This window comes from Hipposideros armiger, unplaced genomic scaffold (genome assembly GCF_001890085.2).
Source record: "Hipposideros armiger isolate ML-2016 unplaced genomic scaffold, ASM189008v1 scaffold_180, whole genome shotgun sequence".
In the NCBI taxonomy this organism is placed as follows: domain Eukaryota; kingdom Metazoa; phylum Chordata; class Mammalia; order Chiroptera; family Hipposideridae; genus Hipposideros; species Hipposideros armiger.
In genome coordinates this window covers 2,409,002-2,420,825 of record NW_017731530.1, presented here as the reverse complement: position 1 = coordinate 2,420,825, position 11,824 = coordinate 2,409,002, and the positions used below count along the sequence as shown (strand labels likewise).

Here is an 11,824-nt window from a genome sequence, read left to right as displayed (position 1 = left end):
ACCTGGAAATTTGAACCTCTCATTCCCCTTCACCTTCCCCCGCCCTCCTTAATTTTTCAATTACAGTTAACATTCAGTATTATTTTGTATTAATTTTAGGTATAGAGCATAGTGGTTAGACATTTATATAACTTAAGAAGTGGATTTATTTCTGGGCTATATTCTGTTCCACTGATCTGTGTGTCTGTTTTTATGCCAATACCATGCTGTTTTGATTACTATGGCCTAGTAGTATGATTTGATGTCAGGTAGCGTGATACCCCCAACTTTGTTCTTATTTCTTAACATTGCCGTGGGTATTCGGGGTCTTTTATGGTTCCGTATAAATTTTAGGATTATATATTTGTTTTGTGAAAAATGTCATTGGTAATTTGATAGGGATTGCACTGAATCTATATATTGCCTTAGGCAGTATGGGTAGACCTACAAAATATTATGTTAAGTGAAATAAGTCAGACAAAGAAAGACAAATAACATATGATCTCACTTATATGTGGAATCTGAAGAACAGAATAAATGAGCAAACTAAACAGAAATAGACTTAGAGATATAGATGAAAAAACTAGATGGGAGGGGGTTGAGAATGGAGGAGAAGGTAGAGGGATTACAAAGTGCAGTTTAGTAGTTACAATATCGCCACGGGGATATGAAAGACAGTTTGGGGAATATAATCAATAATGTTGTAAAGATTTTGTAGGGTGTTAGATAGGCACTTGTCTTTTTAGGGAGACCATTCATGGACTGTGTAGATGCCTGACTACTGCACTGTACAGCTGAAGCAGAATTATTTTGACTGTCAACTATAATCAATATATGTGTATATATGTGTGTATATATATATATATATATATATATATATATATATATATATATATAGTCACGGTGTGGAGTACAGCATAGGGAATAGAGTCAATAGAATTTTAACAGCTATATACGATGTTAGAGGGGTAGTAAATTGGGGGAGGTGAGTTATCACTTTGTGAGGAGTGTAAATGTCTAGTTATGACATTGTTTTGTACACCTGAAACTAATAATAATAAAAACAAAAGTGATCCCCCTGACTAGTGTAGTAGCCACTTGGCACTGAACATAGCTATTACCGTATTATTGATTATACTCCCTATGCTTTACTTTACATCCCCATGATTATTTTGTAACTACCAATTTGTACTTCTTAATCCCTTCACCTTTTTCACCCTGTGCCCCAACGTCCCTCGCATCACCCCAATAAATCTAGTACCCATCTGACACTATACATAGTTATTACAATATTGCTGACCTTATTCCTTATGCTATACCCTACATCCTCATGATTACTGTGTGACAACCAATTTATATTTCTTAATCCTCCCGTTTTTCATCCACCCCTTCAACCCCCCTCCTATCTGGCAAGCATCAAAATGTTCTCTGTATGTATGAATTTGTTTCTGGTTTGTTTGTTTGTTTGTTCATTTTGTTCTTTGGATTCCACATATAAGTGAAATCACATTGTATCTGTCTTTCTCTACCTGACATACTCCACTTAGCACAATTCCCTCCAGGTCCATCCATGCCGCCACAGAAGTCAATAACCCATATCCCTTCCATGGCAATATTCTATTGTATATATGCACCACCTCCTCTTTATCCATTCATAATTGGATGGACACCCAAGCTGCCTCCATATTTTGGCTATTGTAAATAATGCTGCAATGAACATATGGATGCACAAGTCTCTTGAAGTAGCATTTTGGGTTTCTTTGGATAAATACTCAGAATTGGGATTACTGGGTCCTTCTTTGTCTCTTATAGCCTTTTTTTAAAAGTCTGTTTTGTCTATTATAAGTATTGCTACCTCAGCTTTTTTTTCCCCTCTCATTTCCATTTTCATGAAACAACTTTTTCCATACCTTTACTTTCTGTCTGTGTATGTCTTTCAGTCTGAACTAAGTCTCTTGTAGGCAGCATACGCAAGTGTTTTGTGTTATTATCTGTTAAGTCACCCTTTTTTTATCAGAGCATTTAATCCATTTACATTGAACGTAACTGTTTCTAGATATGTAGTTATTGCCATTTATTATTCATATTTTTGATATATATATTTTTTTCATCTTAAAGAATTCCCTCTAACATTCTTTGTAATACCGGTTTGGTGATGATGAACTCTTTTAGCTTTTTTTTTTGTCTGGGAATCTCTTTATCTGTACTTCAATTTTAAGTGATAGCCTTGCTGAGTAGAGTACACTTGATTGTAGATCCTTGCTTTTCATCACTTTAAATATTTCTTGCCAACCCCTTCGGGCCTACAAAGTTTCTGTTGAGAAATCAGCTGACAGTTTTATGGGCACTCTCTTATAAGTAACTAGTTGTCTTTCTCTTGCTGCTTTTAGGATTATCTCTTTGTTTTTAACTTTGCCATTTTAATTATGATGTGTCATGGTGTGGGCCTATGGGCTCATCTTGTTTGAGACTCTTTGTGCTCCCTGGGCTCGTATGTCTATTTACTTCAGGTTAGGAAAGTTTTCAGTCATTATTTCTTCAAATAGGTTCTCAATCCCTTACTTTCTCTCTTTTCCTTCTGGTACCCTTATGATGCGAATGTTGTTAGTGCTTGATGTTGTCCCAGAGGTCTCTTCAACTATTCTCATTTTTTAAAAATTCTTTTTTTCCTTTTGCTATTTCGATTGGGTGTTTTCTGCTAACTTGTCTTCCAAATTGTTGATTAGACCTTCTGCTTCTTCTAGTCTGCTGGTGATTCCTTCTAGTACATTTTTCATTTCAGTCATTGTATCCTTCATTTCTGACTGGTTCTTTTTTATGGTTTCTATGTCCTTTTTTTATGCTTGCTATCTATTTGTTGAAGTTCTCACTAAGCTTCTTGAGCATCTTTATAACCATTGTTTTGAACTCTGTCTCTGGTGGGTTGCTTACCTGCATTTCGTTTAGTTCTTTTCCTGGATTTTTCTCCTGTTCTTTCATTTGGGATGTAGTTCTTTGTTTCTTCATTTTGGCTGCCTCCCTGTGTTTGTTTTTATATGTTAGGTAGATCTGCTCTGTCTCCCAGTCTTGCCAGGTGGCCTTATATAGTAGGTGCCCTGTGGGGCCCAGTGGCCCAGCCTCCTTGGTCACCTATGCTGGTTGCTCCAGGAGTGTCCCTTGTATGCACTGTGTGTGCCCTCCTGTTATAGTTGAGCCTTGATTGCTATTGGCATGTCAGTGGGTGGATTGACCGTCAGGCTGATGCTGTGGGGTTTGGCCATGTTCATAGCTTACAGGCTGCTGTGTAGGGGGGCTGACCACATGGAATGGGAGTCACCCCAGCAGCTCTGTTGCTTGTTGAGACCACCCTTTGTGTGTGCCACTTGTGGGGCTAATTGGGCGGTCCTCTGCTGTAGTCTGAAGCCAACCTCCAAGTATGTTGGTTCTGGGGTATCTTGGGAGGGGCTCTGGTGCAGTCCCAGGTCACCCACTGCCTTTGATCAGCTGGGAACTATCTGGTAGGAGCTACAAAGCATTTTGGGGATGGTCGCTGCCTGTCCTGGACCTGGAGGCATGTGGGAGAGGCCATGCTGTGAACCGAGGATGGCTGCCACCAGTACCAGGTCTTGGGTAGCTCCACAAAAAGCCAGGACACACTGAGGCCTGCTGCTGATTGCTGGCTCCCATAAGGTTCTGCTGCCAATAAGGCCTCGTGCAGTATGGAGTTGGATGTGGCGGGGTCTCAAGTGAGTCACCCAGGGTGAAGCAAGCGGAGCTCACCAGACCAATTGAGATTCAGATTTGGCCATAGGCATGGGGGAAGACTCAACATAGAAAAGATGGTGCCAGCCTGCCTGCTGCACAGGAGAAGGACCCCACACAGGGAAAATGGAGACTGTCCTCCAGCCCTCACCCAGAGCCAAACACTTCAGTCTGCCCCCTGCATATCTCTAACACTCCCAGAGTCACTATCTGTTTTCCAGATCCCAGAGCGAGTGCCGGTCAGTGAGTCTGTGTGGGCCCTTCAAGAGGATGTCTGGGTGTCCTGTAGCCTGCCTTCCTACCCAGACGGTTGGAATCCTCACTGTTTTTCACAGCCAGATGTTGTGGACGTTCCTCTTCCCACACCACACTCTGGGCTGGGGAGTCTGTTGTGGAGCCGGGGTCCCCTGTTCCTCTGTGGGGAACCCCTGCAGTCAAGACATTCCTCCCAAATCTCATTTGCCACAGCGAGGTTTGGGGCCAGCTCCTCTTGCGTCTTGGCCCCTCCCAGCAATCTCAACGTGGCCCCCTCTCCACATCCTTAGTTATAAAGCCTCTGCTCAGCCAGACCCCTGATGGCTTCTAGGTTGATTGTCCCATAATTTAGTTGTAATTTTGATGTGTTCACGGGAAGAGGAAGCACAGCACTTATTCACTCCGCCATCTGGGATTGTTCTCTGTTAACATTTTTGCATTTGATTTTGGAAACATTTCTATCAGAGAGAATTCTGTTTACAATTCTGGATTTTTAAAAAAACCACTAATTGCATGCTTGTTTAAATAAAATAATCTAGTTTAAGTACACTTTTTACTACTCTTAGAGTTTTTCCAGCTTTAAAGTAAGTTTGATTTGCTCCTTGTACATGTGTATAATCTGCACATGTCACTATATACCTGGTGTAGTTAAAACTTGATCATTTGACTTCTGTTTCTGTAATTGTTGCATTATTTCAGTAAATAAATTTTGCTCATAGGATAATAGCTATCCATTAAAGCATTCAGAACAAACTTTCTTGGATTTTAAAATAGTCATTTTTATTTGGCTATCTGTTTGTAAGAGCAGTATTACATAGTGAGCATGAGTTTTAAATTGGATAAAGGCTTTGTTTTTATTCATTGAAAGATGGGGTAGTATGCTGTGATGAGAAACTTTTGCTCTTTTTGGCTTATTTTTTTGTTGTGGTTGCTTTACAGCTATTTATTTTAGAAATTTACTTTTGAAAAAATACAAAACCAATATATGTATGTGTGTATATATACACATATGTACATACATATATATATATGTTTATTATGGTTAATATTAATATACATGGCAGAGCAGGCTGCTTCCTTAGGCTACATTTTTTTATCTTTATACTCATTACTAACCCTTGCCTTTGGCATTTTATCTTTTCATTACTTTGAAGTTAAGTAAGACACATTTTATACGATATTGTTCTTTTGAGTGTTTATATTATTAAAGTTGAATTTTGTTTAAAAAGTTTCATAGAGGACGGAACTTTTTTTGCTAAGTTCTATCTAAAAATTAAGTACCGGAAGGTCATAGTTTTATATGTTTTTTTCTGTTACAATGTGTTAATTTAGCAGTATAGTTTTAAATGGATACTCCATTTTGAATGTTGGTCTTACCTCATTTTTTATCCATTTCATAATATGTATGGCAGTAAGAACTGTGTACCACTAGGGGGCTCTCATCTTTTAAACATTTTAGTTCAGTTAATGTTTAAAAGTAAAATAGCAGGTAAATTGCAAATGTTTGTTAATAAACATTGTCCCATTTATTCATTCCCCCCATATTTGAACTTTAAATCTTCTTTCTCTTATGCTTTGAGATGTTGAGACTTAATCTATTACTGAGAATGCCAAAAAGTTATGTTAACTGTACCTTCAGTTTACCCTTTTCTCAACTGTTTTAATTTGTCATTGTTTACAGTAAACTAGATTATTGAGATAGTTTGCTTTGTACTTGATACATTTTTGTTTAATATTTAGGAGCACACAGAAAAGAGGAGAATCATTTGGAATCAGCAGAATAGGTAGCAAAATTAAAGGAGTATTCAAAAGCACTACCATGGAAGGAGCTATGTTGCCTAATTATGGTTTAGCTGAGGGTGAAGATGACTTTGTAAGTAAAAATTCTTCAATTTGATGTATGTATAATTTCAGACTTATAATGCCATAAAAAGTGGGTATGCTCACTTGTTATTTTCCCTCTTCTTTATTTTACTTCCTACTTCAGACTTCCTTTATTTCCCCCATTCTTCCATTAGTTAGCATAGTTTTCATGGTGCTAATCTAATTTTTAAAATTCCTGGCACTAAGTTACTGCTTACTAAGGCCAGAATGGGTTCCGTTAAGCTGAGATATTTCCTTCTTTTTTTTTTTTTTTAAAGATTTTTATTGGGGAATTGGGGGATGGGAACAGACAAGTTGCTGTCCTTTTGTTCTTCAGTCTAGTTGTGGAGGATGTTGCTTCACTGGCCCAAGTTGGCACCATCATTGCGCTCTTCCCGGGCGAGGCAGATCAGTTGCCGGCTTCTGGACGGCCGCTCACTGCGGCAGCTGGCTGGTGGCTACACATGGTAGCCCATGGCAACCCACTGCTACAGGGGCTGCAGCCTACGCCGTCGCCAGCGACTCATGGCAGCCCAGCTTCAGGTCTAGCTGTTGTTCAGCATCTTAGCAGTGGAGGGCAGTGTCACTGGACCTCATATGTGGGATCCGAACCAGGGCCCTCTGGCGTCCCAAGCCAGCTCTTAACCAACGTGTCACTCGGCCGGCCCCTAAGCTGAGATATTTCTAATAGTCAAACAATTTGCCGTCTTTTGGGTAGGCTTTTACTTCATACCCTCATCTTCTCTGTTTCTAACCATGTGGTCCAGGCATACAGAGTTGTTAATATGAGTATGAATGTAAATTATGGATTAAATTGGCATATGTATGTTGGCCTGGGAACCAAAGTCTACTATATAAGATTGGGTCTGTCTGAAAATGCATTTCTGTCCACAGTCAAAATTGATTGACAAATAAACTTCTGGAATGTAATATGCCCATTGGTATGTTGGCAGTTATGTCCATATAAGAAAATATAATAATGAGGAACATTAGTACTTCTCAAGGAAATAGGGGGATACCTCCTTGCTTTTGGTCTTCCACCTCCCTTATTTTCCATCCTTTTTGTAAAGGGAAAATCTGTTTGAAAATAAAAAAGTACTTGGTTTTTCTTTTTTTAAAATTTTGGTTTACAATATTTACTTGCTTTCAAAGAACATTCAAAGAAGCCCTAAAAATTCTTAAGAGAAATATTGCCCTAGAGAGTCTTCATTGTACTTTTTTGACATAAACATCATTTAAATGGTAACAGCAATAAATTATAAAACTTTGTCATTTGTCTTTCTTTGATACTTTTATGTTGCTAAGAATTTTGCTCTCCCATTTTTCTTCTTAGAATGATTTTTGTGGCACTTTTTAAGAGTATCCCATTTTTTTACTTTTAGTCAGCTTTTAAACAAATTCTCTATTATTTTATGATCCATTTTATCCTCTCTTCTTAGAAGCCAAATCCATGAACAAAAATGCAGTAGTTGTAATAACCATGGGAAATGCTACCTTGTACCTCAGGGTACCCTATAACAAGCAGTGAAGTGGGCGTTTTCCTCACATACTTTTCTATTATTCTTCCAGGTTTATAAGGAGATAGCCTTGTCCCTCAAAAAGGCAAATACCAACACCTATCATCTTTTATTATAGTTTCATGTTTTTAGGCCTTGAAGGCTTTTGTGTTTTCAACAGAGCATTAAGGAGTCCTTCTAAGATCACTAATGGTCTTATTAGGGATTATGGAAAGCCATTTTAGAACAATGCCAGAAAAAGGGATAATTGCCAAGAGATTGTGGGGGAGAAAAAAAAAATCACTTAGAAGAGAGGTGGCTACCAGGTGTGGGAAGAGAATAGCACTGAGAGTGAAAGTAGGGTGCTAGAATTCTGGAAGGAAATTCCTCTCCACTACTGGTTTGCTCTGACTAAGCTATTCAGAATTCTCTTTAAGTGCTACAGCATTTTACTGTGCCTTAAAAAAATGTATTTATCGATAATATTTTGCCCCCTTTAACATGAATCAGAGATGTCCAGGGGACCAGGTGTTGTAATGTGCTAATTCAGAGGCTGTTTTTCAATTTAATGAAGTAGAGAAGGTTTTTTTTTTCTTCTGTGTGTATATTTCTTTTTAAAAATAATTATTCTTCAAGTGATATTTTAAAAAAATATGTATTATTTTAAACATTTTGTTAACATTTTAGAAGCCAGAACATTAAAAAACAATTTTAATTTTATAGAGGAGGGTCACTTTCAGACCTCTTTTCTAATTTTCTATTATTTAATGCTGCAGTGAATATATTTATACTTGTGCTTTTTTCACAGTTTAAAAAATGTATTTGGAATAAATACTTGTATTAGAATCAATTCCCAGAAATGACACTACTTGGTCAAAACTGTTTTATGTCTCTTTATAAATACACATTGCCAAAATGCTTTCCAGAAGGGTTGTGCCGGTATAACTAGTAACCAGCAATGTATCACAGATCCAGTTTATCGGTGCAATCGCCATTAACAGCTGATACTATTTATAAAATTTTACATCCCTAAGTAAAAAAAAAAAAAATCACTAATTAAAGTTAAATATTTTCCTATATTTGTGTATTTTTAATGTCTTTTCCAGGAATCTGGAGTATCTATTTTCTATTGAATTTTCACATACAAGTGATGTAACAAAACCTGGAGTTGATGCTAGTAACGTGTCAGTTTTATTTTTTATCTTTATATTTTCAGTAGAAAATTTGATATCACCTAATTTCAAGAGTATTTACAAAATTACAGAATTTATATGGGCATATTACTTTATAGTTGTATCTCATAGGTCTAAAAGTTCTGGAAATAATTACGTTTTAACTGGTGCTTTGTTTCCAGATTGAAGAAGGCATTGTTGTAATGGAAGATGATTCTCCAGTAGAAGCTGTGAGCACACCTAATACTCCTCGAAACCTTGCTGCGTGGAAAATTAGCATTCCATATGTAGACTTTTTTGAAGACCCCTCCTCTGAAAGGAAGGAGAAAAAGGAGAGAATACCTGTGTTTTGTATTGATGTTGAAAGGAATGATAGAAGAGCAGGTAGGAAGCTTTATAAGTATCTCTCTTAAAAGATTCTCATTAGTCCAGAACAGAAAATTGATTTTCTAGGTTATCACTATTACCAGTTAACTAATTAATATGTTCAACCAACACTGATTGAGTAGATGCCTGTAAGACGCCTGATAATCCAACAAGGCATTTAATATAATTTCCTTTTAATGGTTTTGCTCCCATCATCATTAGCCATTAAACTTAATTGCCTATTCTTAATGCATATAGCACTCACTGTATGAGGTATTATACCAATTTGATTAAGACAGCATTTCTCTTCCATTCTTGTCAGAAATTAGAATTGCTAAAGATATGATCAAACACAGTTTTACAAGTTTTCTTCATGTTTTGCTATCTTTTTTCTTCTGGTTGTTTTGGGTGTGGATTATTATAGTGACAGGGAATAAGCAGCATCCATAGTGAGAGATAAACAGTCACCACCCTAGGCTTTGTCCAAGGGGTGGGGTAGTTGGTGTAAGCAAAAGCATGTCAAAATTGTGCACATTTTGGAAATGATGAGCATAAAAATAAAGCTGAGCTCAGTAAGAGGGAACTATCTGTGAGGAAAGAAGGAAAAAAAGAATGGCAATGTTAGGAAATTGTTAAGAGAGGGGAGTGACTAAGTGATAGTGTGAAGGTCAGTGCTAATAATTCCCCTTATTTATTATTCAAAAAGTATTAGGTTTTTTAAATTTTTCTCAGAAGCTGATCCTATTTCAAGAACACAAAGCATAGGAATAGGGAAAGAGGAATGCTCAGAGTAGCTAGCTATGATTTTTCCTATGGTAGTTTACTAAATATCTGGCAGGGTCTTGCTGTGTCCAGTTGTGAGTCAGTGCTACTTGATTTTGTTGTAGTTACCTTTCAGTCTTGCTAATTGCTGTTCTATCACAACATTCTAATAGGTGTACAGACAAACCATTGTTGGTATTATAGTCTGATTTCAGTTTCAAACACAGTTTTGTTTGCATCTTTTGTGTGCTGTTTCCACCGATTGGCATTTTAAGTGTTGGAAAGAATTGAAAAGAAAGACTGATTAACTTCTGGGTTTAATTCCTTCCTGTGCCTAGTACTTAAAATCTGACTCTTCCCACATGGTTCTTGTCTCTCAGGAAATTATTTAAAACTTTTGACTGTTCAGGTATAAATGCCTATCAATACAAATATATTTATGTGAACATGTAGTAACTTCTGTTGCCTTTTGAAAGATTTATGTATGATATACTTTTAAATATTTTGGCAATATACTTTTGTTTTTGTCTTTTGGACAGCCATTTTTAATTTTTGTTTTTTATTTTAAAAAGTTTGGCTTAATAATTTAACCATAAAATTAAACCAGAAAATCTTAAAACTTGTATTCCAAGGATAATTTTTGTCATCAGTTTTGCAGACTTTTATAGTAAATGTACTGTGCTCTTAGGAAGCCATGGCCTATAAGGAAAAAAAATGTATCATTTAAATACTACACTGATTTTATATGTGTAGCAAAATAGCAATTTCAGGATTTCAAAAATTGAAACTAAATATAATATAGATCTCTTATCATTGTTGAAGAAAAAAAATAGGATTTGCTTTATAGCTTGTGACCATGCATATCAGGTTGTTTTTTTCTGAACACAGGTGTTATTTTTGGGTGTTGTGATTTTAATTGACTTGATCCATTGGATTTCCAAATCGATGCTAGAATGATGTGAAATACAAATAATAGCAGTTAACATTTATGGGTTGCTTACTCTGTGCTTTTCACTGAATAAAAATGCTTTAGGTGGATTATTTTGTGTAATAAGTACAATTATTTTTATTCTAAGCAAACTCAGGCACAGTGAGGTTAAGTTGTTTGTTCATTTCATAGTTAGTAAATAGGGGAACTGAGATTGGAATAGGCAATCTGAACTAACTCATTCTTTAAACCATTAGTTTGTGCTGTCTAGTTTGGTAGCCCCTAGCCACTTGAAGCCATTAAAATGAAATTGTATTAAATATTCAGCTCCTTACTACACTACACATTTCAAGTGATCAGTATCATATGGCTAGTAGTGACTGTATTAGTGCAAATAATACAGAACATTTTCAGAATTTGCAGTAAGTTCTATAGGATAGTGCTACTCTATATTGTATTAGATCAGGACAATTAGTACATATTTGAAAGATCCAAAATTGATTACAATTTTTTTTATGAAATACGTAATTTTTGTGTCATTTAAAAAATAATCATAATTGCATAATTTTTGGAAGTTGCTGTCAGCTCTATGATTCTGTTGTAGAAAAATGTATATATTATTGAGAACTTAATAAACAGGTGAAATTTATCAATCTCTTCTAAATAATTTTAAATTAAAATATGGGATAAAATGTTAATTATGTAATGCCAAGAAATAATAGATTATATTAAGATTGGAATAATTTCCAGCTTTGCACTTAATGTTTCAAAACTGCATCCTTTTAGTAGTAGTTTGTAAAATTATTTATTACTCAGTTTGTATTCATTCAATTTACAGTTGGGCATGAGCCTGAACATTGGTCTGTCTATAGAAGATATCTTGAATTCTATGTACTTGAATCAAAGCTAACAGAATTTCATGGTATGTTGTCCTTTTTGTATAAAACATTACATTCCAGCATTAGCCTTCCTGAAAGCTGTTGAACCAAATTAATTTTTGATTTTAGGTAATAGTACTAAGGAAATGTAACCAGTGACACTTGTGTACAGACACTTGTGTACTGCTATTAATAATAGGAATATTACTATTTTAATTTTATTTCTGCTTGTTTATATTTTTTAAGTGTTTACAATGCACATTTGTTGTTTTTTAAATAATAATATTAAAATGGAAAAGATAGATGTTCTTTAACTGTATTTTGGAAAAGGTTCTCTTTCCAGTTTAATTTTTTTTTTTTTTTTAAAGATTTTTTTTTTTATTT

General features: G+C 35.8%; 1 protein-coding gene across 5 annotated transcripts in view; it reads left to right on the top strand.

Moving 5' to 3' along the window:
- Window positions 1–11,824, top strand: part of SNX14 (sorting nexin 14) — an 82,588-nt gene that overhangs the window by 57,542 nt on the left and 13,222 nt on the right. For all 5 annotated transcript variants that reach the window (XM_019652478.1, XM_019652479.1, XM_019652477.1 and 2 more), the window contains 3 exons: window positions 5,716–5,848; window positions 8,689–8,890; window positions 11,401–11,484. In XM_019652478.1, the coding sequence (XP_019508023.1) occupies window positions 5,716–5,848; window positions 8,689–8,890; window positions 11,401–11,484 (419 nt within the window). The remainder of the gene's footprint in view (window positions 1–5,715; window positions 5,849–8,688; window positions 8,891–11,400; window positions 11,485–11,824) is intronic.